Raw genomic sequence first — 20,825 nt, 5'->3', positions numbered from 1 at the left:
GTTGTTACACTGTAGGATCAACTTCAGAGGCAAAGCAGTGATGTGTCTTAGAAGACTTGTTGGCTCATTGGAGCTGTGTCTCTCTGGGCTTCTGGCCCTCTCACGCCTACCTCTCCATCTTTGGACTCCAGTCTCAGCTCTGTTCTGCAGGTGGCTTCCATGTTGCCAGCTTCTGCATTTATTTCTACTCCTTTAGGGGCCTCCATCACCAGAGACCGGGTCGGGGACTCCAACCTGAAATATACACAAGACGAAGAGTCAGGATCGCATTTCACTCTTTTAGTAAATTTAGGAGGAAGCTGATGCTTCTGAGCATTGAGATGACACTTCAGTATCTGATGAGAAAGTGCTTCTACCTTTGCTTCACACGCCTGATCAACTTTATTAGGGTGGACATAGCATATCCGGGCTTTTTCTTCATTGCACATCATAAATATTGTAAGGAAGGTATTCCAGGATCCTAGTTTTGTTCCGTCCTACACCTAGTTAGTTGTTGCTTCATTAGCATGATTAACCAAATTTTTACATAAGTTATCTCTAGAGTAAGGCAGTTTCAAGTCTAAACTGAGATTCCTGAAATTGGTAGGTATTCTCTCCATTTTGACCTACTTTCTGTGTCTTCCAGGGAACAGGTAGAGGTTAAGAAAATAGACCTAGGAGTTGGACATGATTGACCCAAGCCATGGGGCTGCTATGGTATGTCCTTGGAAAGTCCTTTCCTCCTCTCTTTTCCAAAATTTCTCAGAGCCTCAGTTTCCTCATGTTTAAAGTGCTCCAAGTGGTGCCTGGCACATTGGAAATGTATGATTAATATGTGTTAATCACTACTATTACTGCTGTGACCGTTGTTATGACACTTGCAAGTCATAAAGAAATCTCAGGCCTTACTCAAGTAGGCAGTTGTCAAAAGAAGACTCGGGATAGATAAGTTGTTGCTAGGAGTGAGAGGGAAGTGATTTAACTATAAAGGGTAGATGCTTTTTTGGTGACAGAACTGTTCTCTGTCTTGGTTACAGTGGTAGTTAGGTACCTCCATGTGTTTATAGAAACCGTTTGGACTAATTATACTATCCAACAGTGAATTTTATTGTATGTAAATTAAGTTGAGAGAAAGGAGAATCAGCCACACTCTGTGCTAATTATTGGCACAAAAGAGGATAATGCTTCATAGAAAGTTTTTTGCCTATCTTATTTTATGCAAAAAATATGAACTAAAACTCATCCTCTAAGTATTCTAGATTTTAACACTATATCACCCAGTTGAATTGAGTGAAGATCCTCTTCCCTCTTACAAATAAAATATTTGAACTTAGAAAGCATAGCCCTCGGCAATGGCCACCAAACCACTCTAAATCAGATCAATTTTCTGCATTTATATTTCTCCACTCCTAATTTTCAAACACTTTGAACATGTTTAAAAGGAACATCACATCATTCTCTCTGCCAACCACTGACTCCATGTTTTGCTTCCACCAGCCCCCATGGGTAGGGCACATTCTCTTGGGCATCAGTAAGTGGCGAGAAGAGCAAGGCACCAGTGAAGTGCCACCCTGAGTGATTCCAAGCCATATTGTACAGGTGCCAACAAAGGGTTCTTCTCCATTTCCCAGGTCTGGGGTCCCTGAAGTCTCTAGTCCTCTGGAAAGGACTGGCTTGAGCTTCTCTTTCAGTCCTCCTTTCCCTTGTGACCTCACCCCTTTGTGTGTGGCAAAATCCCCCATCCTACCGCTTCCTCCTCACAAGATCTTCACCCAGTTGGTGCTGAGCTGAGTATGGATCCATCTTGAATTATGGTGGACTTCTTTTGCCTGCGGTTTTTCTCACTAGAACATCTGGGCAAGGAAGGGGGGTCTTGTCACTAGAACAGCAGAGAATGATGTCCCTGCAGTGCAGCCTTGTCTAGGACTTAATCCAACTCAGTCGAGCTCTTCCTATAGCCTACTTCTAAAATCTGCCGATGGTTTTCTGCCATTTTCTTTGCTTCTCTCCTATATGGTCTGGCTGACTCATACGCCTTATCCTAGCATTGTCTAACCTTCTGTTTTCACTAATATTCATTCCATGGCATAAACTTCCCTTCTGACAATACTGCCTACTCACCTCCACATTCGTTCACCATCTTCTCAATGGCACTTCTCCACCTTGCCCAGGATACAGTCCTCAAACCATCTTCTCTCTTTCCCTTTCCTTTGACCTTCTCTCCTTCCCTTATTACAATGGTTAACTCAACTTTTTAAAAAAAAATGGAGTATAATTGCTTTACAATGCTCTGTTCATTTCTGTTATACAATGAAGTGAATCAGCTCTATGTATACATATAGCCCTCCCTCTTGAACCCACCCACTCCCCATCCCACCCCTCTAAAGTCACCACAGAGCTTCAAGCTGAACTCCCTGTACTTGATACTAGCTATTTATTTTACACGTGGTAGTATATATGTCAATCATACTCTCCCAAATCGTCCCACCCTTTCCTGCCCCAGCTGTGTCCACATGCCCATTCTTTACAACTGACTCTCTGTTCCTGCCCTGAGAGTAATTCATGACTTCTCCATCCTCAATATACTGCTGCTGCTGCTGCTAAGTCGCTTCAGTCGTGTCTGACTCTGTGCGACCCCATAGACGGCAGCCCACCAGGCTCCCCTGTCCCTGGGATTCTCCAGGCAAGAATACTGGAGTGGGTTGTCATTTCCTTCTCCAATGCATGAAGGTGAAAAGTGAAAGTGAAGTCGCTCAGTCCTGTCCGACTCTGAGCGACCCCATGGACTGCAGCCTACTGGGCTCCTCCATCCATGGGATTTTTCAGGCAAGAGTACTGGAGTGGGTTCATCTCTAATCTGGACTACTGAAACCTCAAAAGTTTTGTGTCTAACTCCTCCTTTTTTTTTCCCAGTGTACTTCATGCACAAATATATCTTCCTGAAGTCAGTTCTGAATATGCCACTTATCAAAACCCTTGCAAGTTTCTTAGAAAATACAGGAGCTACTGGACGTATCCAACCATTGACAGCTTGGTCTGACCTATTTTGTTAGTGTTATTTCTTGCCACAAACCTCAGCCATGCTTTATTGAATACTTACCAGGTGATTGGCTCTGCAGGAAGTGTTTGATACTGTTTATCTCTTTTGGGTATGTGTGTGCTCAGTTGTGTCCGACTCTTTGCAGCCCCATGGGCTGTGGCCTACCAGGCTTCTCTGCCCATGGAGTGTTTCATGCAAGAATATTGGAGTGGGGTGCTATTTCTTACTTTAGGGGCTCTTCTTGACTCAGGGATTGAACCTGGATCTCCTGCATTAGCAGGCAGGTTCTTGACCATCACACTACCTGGGAAGCCTGTTATCTCATTTAATCCTGACAAAATCCTATGCCTTCAGCACTCCTTTAGTCCTGGTTGTACAAGCAAGGGAGACTAAGGTGAATGACTTGCTTAAGGTTGTGCATCTAGTAAAAGGGAAAAACCAAGATTCAAACCCAAGTGTGTTGTACAGTGTATAATATCAGTGCCAGGAAAACTGGACTTCTTTCCTGTTGCCCACGCTTTGTAAGTAAATGCCAACTCTCTCTTCACGGAATTAGCACTTTTATTTCCAAAACCAACCTCTGTAAATAAGGGTAAGGTGACAGGGAAACTTATTTCCTACCCTAAATGGTTTTCACAACTTACTGAAATGGTTGACATCAGTGACATCAGATTCAGGATACAGTGAATGTGTTCCTATTTGCTGTATATTATTCAAGGTGAATGGCTGATACAAAATGATAGTTGAGGGGAAATTTTCAAGATAGAAAAATGATGTCTGGAGCCTGGAGAACTTTATCAGCTGGAGCTTTGGCTTTTCAGACAGGCTTAGGAATTCCCTTTACTCTCACCACCTCCTGTGGGCTTTGAAATCAGCAGGAGGGCTCCCAGGCCAGAGAAGTGAACTTAGAAATGACAGCTGCCTCTTTCCCTCTTGCAGCTTTGGAAGTGACGAGAAACGTGGCTACTCTGCTTCCTAGATTCAAAGGCTCCAATAAGGTAGAAATGGCAATTCCTTGGCCACAGAGACCAAAGGGTAACTGGCTTTGTGTTTCAAACCCCATCTTAACATCCTTTATTGTTCAGGCAAACTTAATAGTATGTGCACATGCTAAATCCTTCCAGTGTGACAAAAGCTCCTACAAGAGCCCTGAAGGGCCTGCACAGAGCAGATAAAGCACTCTTGCAGTGATTTCAGTCAATTTCTGACCATAGATTAACAACCATGACTCTACTGCTTAGTTGGTTATTGAGCAGGGAAAATGGAGGGAGGCTTCCTCCTGATTTGGGAGGTGGTGAAGACAACTGAGGGTCCTGTCGGCTCTTTGAAATGAATACAGCTCCTGATAGGAGCAAATGTGACTCCTCTGGGAGGATTGAAAGAGCCTGAAAATAGACACAAGTCTAGGAGAGGAGGCCTAAGGCTAGCCTGTGCTGTTCAAAACAGTGGTTCTCAAACTTGAGCAGCAGAATCCCCTGCCAGGCTCCCCTGGGTTATACACAGTAGGTTCAGGGTGGTGCCTGAATGCCTGCACTATTGGCAAGTCACAGGTGATGTTGAAGCTGATAGTTGGGGGACCACACTTTGAGAACCACTACTCTGAAACAACGTTGTCATACCAGATGCCCACAAAGACTGGCTAGGTAATGTCAGTGAGTGACCCATAAGAAAGCTCGAAGGGAAACTAGGCTCTGAGCAATCATAGATGTCAAGTGATGGAGATGCTTTAAACAGGAGGCAGCTGATATTCTAATCTGGCCTATTATTGCCAGGGCTACTGGTGGAAAACAAAAATTTTTTTCAAATCATTAAACTTTTGGAATTGATGCAAAGATTTCTCCAAATATAAATATAGTAAAAAGGATGACATTGCCATAGATCTTGTGTGTGTGTGTGTGTGTGTGTGTGTGTGTGTGTGTGTTTGCTTAGTTGCTCAGCCATTTCCAACTCTTTGCAACCCAATGGACTCTAGCCCGCCAGGCTCCTCCATCCATGGGATTATCCAGGCAAGAAAACTGGAGTGGGTTGCCATGCCATCTTCCAGGGGATCTTTCCAACCCAGGTATACTCACCACCTACTTAGGAAAAAAAAAATTCTTTGTAATTCCCTGAGCTCCTTTTCCTAATTCTATCCATTTCCTTCTCTCAAGAGTAACTAGTACTATGAATTTTGCTTACTGTTTTCTTGCTTTTCTTTGTACTATTACATTACTACATTTGCCTGCTTAAATGATAAATTGTTCACTATCATGTGTTTTTGAGCTTTATGCACAGAATGATTCCACTTAGTGATTTATTTATTTTTGGCCTCAACAGTTTGTTCCTGACGAACAGCCATACCTGGCTGTAATTTATTTGATTCCCTCGGGTTAATCACACATCATGATTTATTGTTCATCCTTTTGCTGGACATTTTGATTGATCCCAAGTGTTTTTTTCTACTAAGTCATCTCTGATGTGCATCCCGGTGTTTATTTGTAAATTTTCTTTAGGACACACAGGTGAAGAGTGACATTGCTAGCTCCTAGGGTATGCTTATCTACAGCTTTATTATTTTCCCACTAGTAATGTATAGAGTTTATTCTATTTATTCTGTTTATTCTATTTCTTGCTAGCATTTGATATTGTTCATTATGAAATGAGTGTGAAATGGGATGCTATTGTCTTTTAAATATGCATTTCCTAGTTTAGTAATGGAGTTAAGCATCTTTCTATTTGCTGGTAAGCCATTTGGGACTCTTCTTCAGTGAAATGTCTTTTGTTTTTGTGATTTTGTGTGAATTGTAATCATGCTTTATGTATTCTGAAAAATAATTGTTTAGCAATTTACAATTGCTAAACAATTGATATGTATTGATATGCGTTGATAATTCCTTCTTTTGAGTCAGTAGCTTATCTTTTCATTTTATGCTTAGCATCTTTGGGTGAACAAAGTTTTATATTTTAATGCCAAAAATTTTATTATCTTTTCCTCTAGCATTTGTGCTTTCTGTGTCTTATTTGAGAAATCCTTCCCTACACTGAAACCATCAAGTTCTTCAATATTATTTTTAACACTTTTATGTTTTGCTAAGTCTCTAATTCATTGGGTATTCATGTTTGGGTATGGTCTGAGGTTGGGGGTAAAAACAGATACTGGTGAAGGATCTCAACATCATATATTGAAAAGCCTGTATTTAGTTCTTTCATAAATGATGTTGCCAGACACTTATGGGTCTTTCTAGTCTATTTCATTATTCTATTCATCTATCCCTGTGATAACAATTAAGGGTTTTAACTTACTACAACTTTTAAATTCTTTACATTTCATAAGACAAGTCCTCTTACGATGCTTTTTCAAGACAGCTGTGACGTAGTTAGAATAGGAAAAAGCAGTCCAGAACGGCAGTGGCTAAAAGACAAGGAAGGGAAAAGCCCACAAAACTAGAACCAAGGAAGGTCCGAGGACCAGAGTGAGGACCTCAGATAAAACAGACAGCACTCTTGGCTAGCCCAATTTATATAAGGCAGGCCCAGGGGGAGGAGGAAAAAAAAACACATAAACAGAGGAGCCAAAATTGGGCCGGAGTCTTTTCCCTTCCTTGTCTTTTAGCCACTGCCTTTCTGGACTCCTTTTCTTATTCTACCTACCTAATTTCAGCATCAAATGAAGGAAGACCTGTTGGAATTTTGGTTGGATTTAGGTTCTCTCCATGATGATTTCATCTGTCTCTACTAAATTTTCTTGGATGTATTTCAATACAGTTAGATTTTTTTTTTTTTTGTATGTGGATTCAGCATATCTCTTGTGGCTACTGAAAATGATATTTTGGTTAAAAAGTACTTCTCTTACACTTCTTTTTCCTATTGTATTGAGATTCAGGTTTTTGTTTGTTGTTTTCGATATGTTGATCTTATAGTTAACACCTAGGTAAATAAGGCAGAAGGAGAAGGGGACAACAGAAGATGAGATGGTTGGATGGCATCACCAACTCAATGGACTGAGTTTGAGCAAACTCCAGGAGATGGTGAAAGATAGGGAAGCCTGGCATGCTGCAGTCCATGGGATTACAGAATTGGACATGACTGAGCGACTGAACAACAACAAATTATCTTATTTTTCATAATTTGTACACAGGTTGATTTTGTTTTTCTTGTTATTGTTTAGTTGCTAAATCATGTCTGACTCTTCTGGAACCCATGGATAGGTTCCTCTGTCCATGGGATTTCCCAGGCAAGAATACTGGAGGGGAGTTGCCATTTCCTTCTCCGGGGGATCTTCCCAACCCAGGTTTACTTGGTAGGCACTAGTTATTTTATGACAGTTCTATATCTTTTGATTTCTTAATACTTTTTATTTCTTTCACTTTCTATACTGTTCTGTCTAGGATTGTCCAATACAGGGCTAATTAATAGTAAGGAAATGGCAATCTTGCCTTTTCCTGACTTGAAAGGGAAAGCTTTAAAAAATTCACCATTAAGTAAAACTTCTTTGTTCTAGGGTTTTATTTTTTTCCCCTGAAATACTTTTTATCATGATGAGAGATTTCCTTTCTATTCTATTTGCTAAGAGTTTCTATCATTCATTACTGTGAATTTTATCAAGTACCATTGTATTCTTCATATTTTGAGATAATATACTTAATATATTAATGTGGTGAATTATGTTAATTTTTCAATAATCCACTCAATTTTTGGTATTACCTTAACGCTGTCATTCCGCCTGCAATGTGGGAGACCTGGGTTCAGTCCCTGGCTTGCGAAGATCCCCTGAAGAAGGGAAAGGCTACCCACTCCAGTATTCTGGCCTGGAGAATTCCAGGGACTATACAGTCCAGGGGGTCACAAAGAGTCAGACACGACTGAGTGACTTTCATGTCACTAACGTCATTATATATCAATATCTTTTTCAAGTTCTATCACTTTATTCTGAAATATTTAATGAAAGATTAGATTTATTTACCTTTTGTATATTTAAAATCATTGAGAAACCTGGGCATTGAATGACATATTTTCCCATTTAAAGTTAATTACAGGATTATACATGTTTTATGCTTCTTCTCAGGTTGACTTTGGCAAGTTATCTCTTTTCTCGGAATTTTTTCATTTCATAGAGAGGTTTAAACTTCTTGGCAAAGCTTTTTATAATATTTTCATTTTAAAAACTGTCCCCACATTTGTAGTTATGTCTTTTGTTGTTCCAAATATTTATATTCATGTCTTCTTTTCCCCTTGAGCAGTACTGTCAATTATTAGTCTTTTCAAAGAGCTAACTTTTGCTTTTGTCAACCCTGTGTTATGCTTATTTCTTGTGCTTGAATTTTCCTGTCTTTTGTTCTAAATAGAACTGCAGAATTATTCTAAGTTCTAAAATGTGTTGCCGCCTTAGTTAATTAAAATGTTCTGCCTTCTTAATTTTTAATATTTTCATTTAAGGATATGCATCTGGGGGCAGCATACCAAAGAAGCATTAATAATATAGGTGTGAATATTTTGCCATTTTAGTATAATTTCTCCTCTGGTAAGCTTTATAGAAGGACTTTCCTTAATTTCTAAATATGTAAGATTTTCTAGTATATATGTCTACCATATATTTTATTCATTAGTTTTAAACTAATAATCTCTTTAATAAATCAATTATTTAAAAATTGAGACTAGATTTTTGGGCCAGTATATGTTAATTTTTACAAATATTCATGCCTGTCTGAAAAGATATGTGTTCTGCAGTTGTTGGTGCTATGTTCTATGTCTATTAACTCAAGATATATACCTGTTTGATCTATCAGTTATAAAGAGAGGTATGTTATTAAATACACATCAGCTTAGGATTCCATGTATAAAATAGTTCTATTTCTTATGTTTTTTGCCTTAAAAGCCATTTTACCTATTAGTATAGTTGTTCTATTTGTCAGTATTTTCCTTGAACACATTATTCTTTTAAATATCATCCATTCTGTATGATTATATTTTAGATGTGTCTCTCACATTAATTGCATTTTTAAAAATTTTCAGATGACTTTTTATTAAGGAAAAATTTACATACAATGAAATGCACAGGTTTTTTTAACTTTTACTAAGAAATAAACATTGTCTATATTTGTACAACACGATGTTTTAATACATGTGTATATTGTGAACCGATTCTTGCAGTTAATTAACCTATCCATCACCTCACATATTTATCTTTTTCTCCCATGTGGCAACAATATTTAAAATGTACTCTTTTAGCAAATTTCAAACATATAATACAGTATTATTTAATAACTATAGTCATCACTGTGCTGTACACTAGCTCTTCTGAACTCATTGAGCTTATAACTGAAAGTATGCACCCTTTATCCAGTCTCTTGTTAGTAGATATTTGGTTGTTTTGAGGTTGGGGCTATATTGCATACATCTTTATGAGGATAAAGTTTTTCATTTCTCTAAAATAAGTAGCTATGAGTAGAACTGTTAGGTTATAGCATAGGTGTGTCTTTAAGAAATGTGCTAAAATAGCATCTAAAATAATCCCCTAAGATCCTTGCCTCCTGGTATTCATGCTTTTAGGTGATTCTGTCTCCTAGATGTGGGCTGGATATGTTGTTGTTCAGCTTCTAAGTCATGCCCAGCTCTTTGTGACCCCAGGGACTGCAGCACGCCAGGATTCCCTGTCCTTTGCTATCTCCTGGAGTTTGCTCAAACTCACGTCCATTGAGTCGGTAATGCTATCTAATCATCTCATCCTCTGCAGCCCCCTTCTCCTGCCCTCAATCTTTCCCACTGACAAGGGTCTTTTCCAATGAGTCGGCTCTTTGCATCAGGTGGCCAAAGTATTAGAACTTCAGCTTCAGCATTAGTCCTTCCAATGAATATTCAGGGTTGATTTCCTTTAGGATGGACTGGTTTGATCTCCTTGCTATCCAGGGGACTCTCAAGAGTCTTCTCTAGCACCACAATTCAAAAGCATCAATTCTTCAGTGCTCAGCCTTCTTTATGGTCCAATTCTCACATCCTTACATGACTACTGGAAAAACCATAACTTTGACTATACAGGCTTTTGTTGGCAAGGTGATGTCTCTGCTTTCTAATACGCTGTCTAGATGAGTCATAACTTTCCTTCCAAGGAGCAAGTATACATAGTGGTTTGCTTCTACACAAGTAAAGTGTGCCAGGATGTCACTTAGGAGACTAGCTTAAAAAAAGACTGTGGCTTCCATCTTGGCTTTGTGCTCTCATTCCCTCACTCAAAGAGATGCTATGCTGAGCACTGCCCTATGAAGATATCTGAGAAAACGGGGGAGCCCATTGTCCTGTGAGGAGCTAAGGCCCTCAATCCAATAGTCTACAGGAAGCCTAGTCTTACCTACAACTGCATTTATAAATAGATCTTCCTCAAGACAAGCATTTGAAAAGATCACAGCCCTGGCCCACAGCTTAACTGCAACCTGATAATTGATCTTGAGTGAGAGGCATCACTAAATTGCACCCAGATTTCTGACCCTCAGAAACTGAGATAATAAATGTCTTGTTTTTAAGTTGCCAAATTTTGTACCATCATAGATTAATACAGTAAGAAAACTGCCAAACTGTTTTCCAAGATACTTGTGCAATTTTATATTCTTAACACAAATACTGATGTAATTAAAGCTATTCCAGTGGCTATAAAATGATTCTTCTTTACAAGTTTCATTTCCCTGATGACTAATCATGTTGAGCAGCTTTTCATGTGTTTATTGGGTATTCAAAGATTGTTCTTTTGCGAGAGATCTATTTAAAACTTTTGTGCAATATTTTTTTAAACCATTGGATTATTTGTTTTTTTTTGGTTATTGATTTGATGTATATGCTAGGTAAAGTTTTTGTGTGTGTATATATCAACATATCTTTGAAATTTCAGATACACTTTCAGAAAATTCAGATATGCATGTATATCTGAATATGTTCATATATCTAAAATCTTTCTATTTATCTATCTGTATAAAGTATTTTCTCCCAATCCATGACTGCCTTCATTTTTAAATAATGTCTTCCAATGAGTGTCAATTTATCATATTTTTATGTTTAGTACTTCTGTACCTTCCCTAATAAATCATCACCTACCCCAAGGATACATAGTCTTCCATGTCTTTCACTGGAAGCTTTATAGTTTTAGTTTTACATCTAGATTTATAATTCATCGTGAATTGGTTTCTAAGAATAGAGTCGAGGTTCACTTTTTCCCCAGTAGGTTTATCTAGTTGTTCCAGCACCATTTACTGAAAAAAAAAAAAAAAAATGAATCCTTTCTCTATTGAATAGCACTGATGCTTTTGTTGAAAATCAATTAACCATACCTAATAGACGTATTTTTACACTCTCTACTCCATTCTGTTTATCTATTTGCCTCAGTTCAGTTCAGTCACTCAGCCGTGTCCAGCTCTTTGTGACCCCATGGACCGCAGTGTGCCAGGCCTCCCTGTCCATCCTTATGCTAACACCAGACTGTCTTGTTTGATACAACTTTGGAATTAGCTAAAGTGAACCCTTTAGCTTTTGCAAAAGGAAAACATTGGTTTAGCTTTTCTAGTTTTTTTTCCTTTTCCATGTGTCTTAAAGGCCTGTAGGCAATTTAATTGGGATTGTGCTGAATCCATAGATCAATTTTGAGGAGAGTGGATACCTGAATAATATTGAGTCTTTAATGGATTTTCTTTTAAAATGTAACAATCCAGATATTTACATATTTATCTGTATGTACTATTAGGTATTTCGGTTCTGTGTTGTTTAATTCAGACAGATTATTGCTTATTCAATGTTTAGGTATATTTATTAATATGCATTTCCACTTTCTATCTTTATTTCTTCTGTCATCGTAAACCTTCCTTTCTTAAAATCAAGAAAATTTTTGACATTTTCTTTTAGTGAGAGTTTGCTGGGGCAAATCCTCAGTTTTATTTTTCTGAAATAATTTTTTAATCCTCCTTCTTTAGTAAAAGAGATTTTTCTTTGGATGCATCATGCTGTGCTGATAGTTATTTTCTCTTAGGAATTGAAGATTATTCCTCTGTATTCTGGTTCTCACTATTGTGGTTAAGTAGACAGCTGTCATACCTGAACGGTCTAGTGGTTTTCCCTACTTTTTTCAATTTAAGTCTGAATTTGGTAATAAGGAGTTCATGATCTGGGCCACAGTCAGCTCCTGGTCTTGTTTTTGTTGACTGTATAGAGCTTCTCCATCTTTGGCTGCAAAGAACATAATCAATCTGATTTCAGTGTTGACCATCTGGTGATGTCCATGTGTAGAGTCTTCTCTTGTGTTGTTGGAAGAGGGTGTTTGCTATGACCAGTACATTTTCTTGGCAAAACTCTATTAGTCTTTGCCCTGCTTCATTCCGTATTCCAAGGCCAAATTTGCCTGTTACTCCAAGTGTTTCTTGACTTACTACTTTTGCATTCCAGTCCCCTATAATGAAAAGGACATCTTTTTTGGGTGTTAGTTCTAAAACGTCTTGTAGGTCTTCATAGAACCATTCAACTTCAGCTTCTTCAGCATTACTGGTTGGGGCATACTTGGATTACTGTGATAGTGAATGGTTTGCCTTGGAAATGAACAGAGATCATTCTGTCATTTTTGAGATTGCATCCAAGTACTGCATTATGGACTCTTTTGTTGACCATGATGGCTACTCCATTTCTTCTGAGGGATTTCTGTCCGCAGTAGTAGATATAATGGCCATCTGAGTTAAAGTCACCCATTCCAGTCCATTTGAGTTCGCTGATTCCTAGAATGTTGACATTCACTCTTGCCATCTCTTGTTTGACCACTTCCAATTTGCCTTGATTCATGGGCCTGACATTCCAGTTTCCTATGCAATATTGCTCTTTACAGCATCGGACCTTGCTTCTATCACCAGTCACATCCACAGCTGGGTATTGTTTTTGCTTTGGCTCCATCCCTTCATTCTTCCTGGAGTTATTTCTCCACTGATCTCCAGTAGCATATTGGGCACCTACTGACCTGGGGAGTTCCTCTTTCAGTATCCTATCATTTTGCCTTTTCATACTGTTCATGGGGTTCTCAAGGCAAGAATACTGAAGTGGTTGCCATTCCCTTCTCCAGTGGACCACATTCTGATGTTCAAGCTGGTTTTAGAAAAGGCAGAGGAACCAGAGATTAAATTGCCAACATCTGCTGGATCATGGAAAAAGCAAGAGAGTTCCAGAAAAACATCTATTTCTGCTTTATTGACTATGCCAAAGCCTTTGACTGTGTGGATCACAATAAACTGTGGAGAATTCTGAAAGAGATGGGAATACCAGACCACCTGACCTGCCTCTTGCGAAATCTGTATGCAGGTCAGGAAGCAACAGTTAGAACTGGACATGGAACAACAGACTGGTTCCAAATAGGAAAAGGAGTACGTCAAAGCTATATATTGTCACCCTGCTTATTTAACTTATATGCAGAGTACATCATGAGAAATGCTGGACTGGAAGAAACACAAGCTGGAATCAAGATTGCTGGGAGAAATATCAATAACCTCAGATATGCAGATGATACCACCCTTATGGCAGAAATTGAAGAGGAACTCAAAAGCCTCTTGATGAAAGTGAAAGAGGAGAGTGAAAGTGTTGGCTTAAAGCTCAACATTCAGAAAATGAAGATCATGGCTTCATGATCTTAGGTCTGGTCCCATCACTTCATGGGAAATAGATGGGGAAACAGTGGAAACAGTGTCAGACTTTATTTTTCTGGGCTCCAAAATCACTGCAGATGGTGACTACAGCCATGAAATTAAAAGACGCTTACTCCTTGGAAGGAAAGTTATGACCAACCTAGGTAGCATATTCAAAAGCAGAGACATTACTTTGCCAACAAAGGTTCGTCTAGTCAAGGCTATGGTTTTTCCTGTGGTCATGTATGGATGTGAGAGTTGGACTGTGAAGAAGGCTGAGCACCAAAGACTTGATGCTTTTGAACTGTGGTGTTGGAGAAGACTCCTGAGAGTCCCTTGGACTGCAAGGTGGTCCAACCAGTCCATTCTGAAGGAGATCAGCCCTGGGATTTCTTTGGAAGGAATGATGCTAAAGCTGAAACTCCAGTACTTTGGCCACCTCATGCGAAGAGTTAACTCATTGGAAAAGACTCTGATGCTGGGAGGGATTGGGGGCAGGAGGAGAAGGGGACGACAGAGGATGAGATGGCTGGATGGCATCGTTGACTCGATGAATGTGAGTCTGAGTGAACTCCAGGAGTTGGTGATGGACAGGGAGGCCTGGCGTGCTGCGATTCATGGGGTTGCAAAGAGTCGGACATGACTGAGCAACTGAACTGAACTGAGTCAGCTGTCAATCTATCTTCAGTTCTAGAACTTCTATTTTGTTCTTTTCTCTCCAGATGCTCTTTTGCAATGTTATTTTGATGTGCCTAGATGTGGATTTAATTTTATTTACTCTCTCTGATTTTTTTTTTACTCTCTAAATTTGTAGTTTTGTGTCTTTCATCACTTCTGAACAACACTCAGCTGATACACTTTGAAAATTGTTTTTGCTCTGTTCTCTCTCTTTTCATGCTGAATCTTGGATTAGACATTCGTATTATTCTGCCTCTCTGTTCCTGGATGATTCTTTAGACACAGTCTCATGTTCATTTAATTTTCTTTTTATTATTTTTCATCACATCCAGTGGAATTTTGCTTTTTGAGATTATATTTTCATTTTTAGAAAATCTCTATTGCTCAGTTGTTAGCCATTTTTATATTCCTTTGTTTTTTATTCTTTCAATTCTCTTTTGTTTCTCTACTCATAGTGAACATATTACTTTATATTTTCCCTGCTAATTCTCATATTGGAAACTTCTGTGCATCTTTGTTTCAATGCTCTCTTGCTCATGGTGCCTTGCTTCTGAGGACGTTCCATACTTTTTGCCTCTGTGGCTTTCTCTGTCTTGGATCTTAATCTACTGAAATTATCAGAGACCTACTTTTAAGGTGATTTTCTCTAGAGAGGGTTTGCATCTGTTTCCATTGGTCACTGAAGCCATCTTCAGTTTGGCCTAGTGTAAACTAATTTCTTTCCTTGAGGTCTCAGAACCAACCAGGTAATATGAATTCAGGCAGAAGGAGGGTCAATTTGAAGTTACCAAGCCTTGGAGAAATTTTTCTCTCCAGTGCTGAAGTTAAAAACTGGCTAATTCCCTTGCAATCCTCAGGGTGGAAAAGTCAGAGGAGGGCAAGACCAGGTAGGCTGAATTCTATTTCATCTGTACATTGAGGGTTTGGTACATTGGGGTCCCATTTAAATCTGTGGTATCTCTAAATGGATTACTTCCATTCAGTGGGCACTGAGATTTTCTTCATGTTCCCATTTTCCCTCAGTCCATAAAACAAGCTGAATTTCATCTAGTTCAGTAAAATCTATAAAGTTATGGGTGACTTCCATGCTCAGATTACTTCTCTGGGTTCCTATGTTTTAGCTTTTGGACTGTGACTAATCATACATCATTTCTAGCTCATGAGTACATTTAAAATATTTTTAAAATATTTTCGCCATTGGTTTTAGTTCTTTTCAACCAGAACAACTGGTCAAAGGACTTGTACTGCTCTACCATTGTACTCCAGAGGTCCAGGTTTCTGGTTTTTCAAATAATGGACTTGGAAACTGTATAGTAAAATCAACTCTCCTTTAAAGGTTGGTAAATAATTATTATTTTCATTTCTTATGTTAAGAAATGTTTCTCAGTGCTTCCATTTAAAAAAAATATTTTATATTGGAATATAGTTGATTAACAATGTGTTAGTATCTGGTGTATAGCAAAGTTTATATATAAAAAGTATATATTCTTTTTCAAATTCTTTTCCCATTTAGGTTATTACAGAGTACTGAGCAGAGTTTGTTGTGCTATACACTAGGTCCTTGTTGGTTATCTATTTTAAATATATTAGTGTGTACATGCCAATCCCAATCTATCCCCTCCCCACCCCCTCACTCCCCCTGGTAACTGTAAATTCAGGCTCTAAGTCTGCGAGTCTGTTTCTCTTTTATAAATAAATTTATTTGTATCATTTTTAAGATTCTGTATATAAGAGTTGGGCTTCCCTCATAGCTCAATCGGTAAAGAATCTGCCTGCAATGCAGGAGACCTGGGTTCGATCCCTGGGCCAGGAAGATCCTCTGGAGAAGGAAATGGCAATCCACTCCAGTATTCTTGCCTGGAAAATCCCATGGACAGAGCAGCCTGGTGGGCTACAGTCCATGGGGCTGCAGGAGTTGGACACAACTTAGTGACTAAACCACCAAGAGGTTCTAGTGACTAGCTACATATAAGAGTTACCATGATATTTGTCTTTCTCTGATTTACTTAATTTAGTATGACGAACTCCAGGTCCATTTATGTTGCTGAAAATGGCATTATTTCATTGCATTTAACAGCTGAATAATATTCCATTGTGTATACATACCACATCTTCCTTATTCATCTGTCGATGGACACCTAAGTTACTTCCACATTTTGGCTATTGTAAACAGTGCTTAAATGAACATTGGTGTGCATGTATCTTTTCAAATTATGGTTTTCTCTGATATATGCCTATGAGTGGGATTGCTGGATCATATAGCTCTATTTTTAGCTTTTTAAGGAGCCTCCATACTGTTCTCCTTAATGGTTGTAACAATTTACATTCTCATCAACAGTGTTTTCTCCACACTCTCTCTAGCATTTATTGTTTGAAGATTTTTTATCGATGGCCATTCTGACTAGTATGAGGTGGTATCTCTCTTGATTTGCATATCTCTGATAATTATGTTGAGCATCTTGTCATGTGCTTCTTGGGCATTTGTATGTCTTCTTTGGAGAAATGTCTAGGTAGATCTTCCACCCATTTTTTATCAGGTTGCTTGTTTTTTTGATATTGAGCCAGCTGAGCTGTTTGTAAGTTTTGGAGATTAATCCCTTGTTGATCCCATTATTTTCAAATATTTTCTACCATTCTGTGGGTTGTTTTTTTCATTTTGTTTATGGTTTGCTGTGCAAAAGCTCTTGAGTTTAATTAGGATCCATTTGTTTCTTTTTGTTTTTATTTCCATTACTCTTGGAGAAGGATCAAAAAAGATATTTCTGTAATTTGTGTCAAAGTGTTCTGCCTATGTTTTCCTCTAAGAGTTTTATAGTATCTAGTCTTACATGGCACCCCACTCCAGTACTCTTGCCTGGAAAATCTCATGGACGGAGGAGCCTGGTAGGCTGCAGTCCATGGGGTCGCTAAGTGTCAGACACGACTGAGCGACTTCACTTTCCCTTTTCACTTTCATGCATTGGAGAAGGAAATGGCAACCCGCTCCAGTGTTCTTGCCTGGAGAATCCCAGGGATGGGGGAGCCTGGTGGGCTGCCGTCTATGGGGTCACACAGAGTCGGACACGACTGGAGCAACTTAGCAGCAGCAGCAGCAGCAGCAGTCTTACATTTAGATCTTTAGTCCAATTTGAGTTTATTTTGTGTATAGTGTTAAACAATGTTCTAATTTCATTCTTTTATCAGTGCAAGAAAAGGAGATAGGAGTCTGTGGCTATGCAGGTGGGAGAAGACTCATTTCATCATCATACCCAAATCAGCATCAAGGATGATTTCTAGCATTTGGTGGTGGTCAGCCACAAAGATAGGGAACAATGTAAAAAGAACACTTTTAGTGTCTTGTGAGTTGAGTTTTAGAGAAGTTGATTTGAAGGTGTTTGAGAACATCAAGTGACCAGGTGGATTACAGGGCTATAGACAGAAAAGTGAGAGGCATGTTTGATCATGGTTGGTGTATACCTGTGTTGCTGTAGCAATGGTATAGTTGCTTATACACTCCAAAACACAGTCTAGTTCTATGGAGTGGCAGCTGAGTTGGTTTGGCTGGTGAGACTAGGAACTATTATTCTGGCTAAGTCAGGATGGTGTCCTCTGAAATCATCTCTTTCTATAGCTGGGGACAAAGAAAAGTCCTGACCAGAGTCCACAGTGCCCAGACTCTCCTGGTTCCCCTCTGACATGGTTTCCTAGGTCTAGTGCAGCCAGGGAATATGACAAGGAGAAAAACTGGTTGTGTCTCTTAGGTTAATGAAACCCTGGAGAGATGTTTTCTCTGTCAAAAACCTCTGTTTCCTGGTACATTTCTGCATGGATTTGAAACCTCCTCTTCTCTGCTCAAACTTCATTTCAAGGACCTGTGAAACGTGGGGTGGTGATACTTGGGAATGTCATGAATCAAAAACACCCACAAAACTTTAAATGCTATCACAGGTGTGTTTTTAAATCTCAGAGAATAATTTATTTGCTCTTGGCATTATCAGTTTGTTCTCCCCGTTTCAAGCTCATTTTTTGTTGAAATTGTTTTTGTAGAAACAGTGATTACTTATCCAGATTTCTTGTTTTCATTTCCTTCATCATAAGTATCTACGTTAATCACTTCCAAACCGAGACAAGTTTTTAGATCATATTTTGTTCCCATCCTCAGAGAATGGAAACAATGGCTTTTGTTACTTTAGGGAATGACCTTCGAAACATCATAAAAACCGAGTACTGTATGTGGTAACTGAAATAGAAGGTTAGCATCCCCGTCCTTCTTCGAAAACAACAGATTCACAGTGACACCAACACCTAAAATGACTGTGTATGTTCTAAGTTTGAGGAAAAATATAATACAAAGTTATAATAGAAAGGAAAATGATTTAGAAAGAACTGGTGAGAGAGAATATAAACTTTGTGGCATTTTGGTTAAAGAAACTGCTTTTAGGGAGTTCTTGGATTGGCTGATATCAGGGACTAGGAAATTTCAATTTGGTAAGAGCCACATGGGGGAGCTTTCAAAACCTGGGTCACATCCCACACAAACTAAATGAGAATGCTGAGACATTGATGTGGTGATGGCTGAAAACCACTGACTTAGCAGATCTATGTGTGAGTTGTAGATAGACAACCTTTACTATGGAACCCTACCATCCTACTGATGAGAACAGAATTGTTAGTAATTCAGGCTGGGACCAGAGCAGCTAAGTTGATAAATGGAAACATCAGTGCCTACTTAATGGGCCTATTGTACTATCTGAGCAACTGCATTTCTCTGTTGCTTAGCCAATGATATTATATATATAAAACTTCCATCAGTGGGATTTCATTACTCAAAGAATGTGTGTAACTGTCAAACAATTTCTTCATTGATCTAAAGTTCATTAGCTCTCACTGAATCTTTAAGAGCTCAAAGTTGAATTCCTATTTAAAGAAAAGTGCTTTAAAAATCACTCCCATATTTTAGTTGGGCTGTTTGAGAAACAGTAATGAACCAACAGTAATTCTCAAGAACCTGATTTGAATCAGTGTAATGGGCCATTTAAATTAATGCAGAGAGAGATTTTGATGCTTGACAACTTTCAGAGCATAGTATTGGGTTCCATCATGTTAAACACCGTGGCCCATTCTGTTGTCAACTTGAAAATTCATAATTGAATTTTCAATTGATGGGATAATTTTAAACTGAAAATCTTTAATTTTCAGTTGATGTGACATCTGACTTCAGTTTCCTAAAAACCACTGTGATTCACCCTGTATTTTTAAGTCATGCTTTTACATAGCCTGATTCAAAGTAACCTCAGAGGTCTCAAATGAAAGCCCAATGTCAAGTTTTAGCAACATAATGAGATTCACATGCCATTAGCAAATGCATATGTTAAGCCCTGCATATTGGGTGCTTTTCATACTTAATACTTAATCCCATCTGGTATTCACTACCAGCCTCAGGAAGATTCAGAGAGGTCATATGTCATGGTCCATTCTCAATGTCTGCATCTCCATTCTTTTCCTGCAAATAGGTTCATCAGTATCTTTTCTACATTCTGTTCAGTTCAGTCACCCAGTCACGTCCGACTCTTTGTGACCCCATGGACTGCAGCACGCAGGGCCTCCCTGTCCATCACCAACTCCTGAGTTTACTCAAACTCATGTCCATTGAGTCGGTGATGCCATCAAACCATTTCAACCTCTGTTGTCCCCTTCTCCTTCTGCCTTCAATCTTTCCCAGCATCAGGATCTTTTCCAGTGAGTCAGCTGTTCACATCAGGTGGCCAAAGTATTGGAGTTTCAGCTTCAACATCAGTCCTTCCAATGAATATTCAGGACTGATTTCCTTTAGGATGGACTGGTTGGATCTCCTTGCAGTCCAAGGGAGTCTCTAGAGTCTTTTCCAACACCACGGTTCAAAAGCATCAACTCTTTGGCCCTTTCTTTATAGTCCAACTCTCACATCCATATGTGACTACTGGAAAAACCATAGCCTTGACTAGACGGACCTTTGTTGGCAAAGTAATGTCTCTGCTTTTTAATAAGCTGTTTAGGTTGGTCATAACTTTCCTTCCAAGGAGCAAGCATCTTTTAATAATCATGGCTGCAGTCACCATCTGCAGTGATTTTGGAGCCCAAGAAAATAATGTCAGTCACTGTTGCCACTGTTTCTCCATCTATTTGCCATGAAGTGATGGGACCAGAAGCCATGATCTTAGTTTTCTGAATGTTGAGATTTAAGCCAACTTTTTCACTCTCCTCCTCTTTCACTTTCATCAAGAGTGATGTTTTAGTTTTTCTTCACTTTCTGCTTTAAGGGCGGTGTCATCTGCATATCTGAGGTTATTGATATTTCTCCCAGCAATCTTGATTCCAGCTTGTGCTTCATCCAGCCCAGCATTTCTCATGATGTACTCTGCATATAGTTAAATAAGCAGGGTGACAATATTCAGCCTTGACGTACTCCTTTTCCTATTTGGAACTAGTCTGTTGTTCCACGTCCAGTTCTAGCTGTTGCTTCCTGACCTGCATACAGATTTCTCAAGAGGCAG

At 38.9% G+C, this 20,825-nt stretch overlaps 1 protein-coding gene across 2 annotated transcripts in view; it reads right to left on the bottom strand.

Moving 5' to 3' along the window:
• The window catches only part of SGCD (sarcoglycan delta), a 697,628-nt gene that overhangs the window by 9,528 nt on the left and 667,275 nt on the right, over window positions 1-20,825 (bottom strand). For both annotated transcript variants that reach the window (XM_055560044.1, XM_055560033.1), the window contains one exon: window positions 111-234. In XM_055560044.1, coding sequence (XP_055416019.1) covers window positions 111-234 — 124 coding nt within the window. The remainder of the gene's footprint in view (window positions 1-110; window positions 235-20,825) is intronic.

This window comes from Bubalus kerabau, chromosome 1 (genome assembly GCF_029407905.1).
Source record: "Bubalus kerabau isolate K-KA32 ecotype Philippines breed swamp buffalo chromosome 1, PCC_UOA_SB_1v2, whole genome shotgun sequence".
NCBI classification, from domain to species: Eukaryota; Metazoa; Chordata; class Mammalia; order Artiodactyla; family Bovidae; genus Bubalus; species Bubalus kerabau.
Note: the sequence above shows the minus strand (reverse complement) of the source record. Positions and strands in the feature narration are given on the sequence as shown.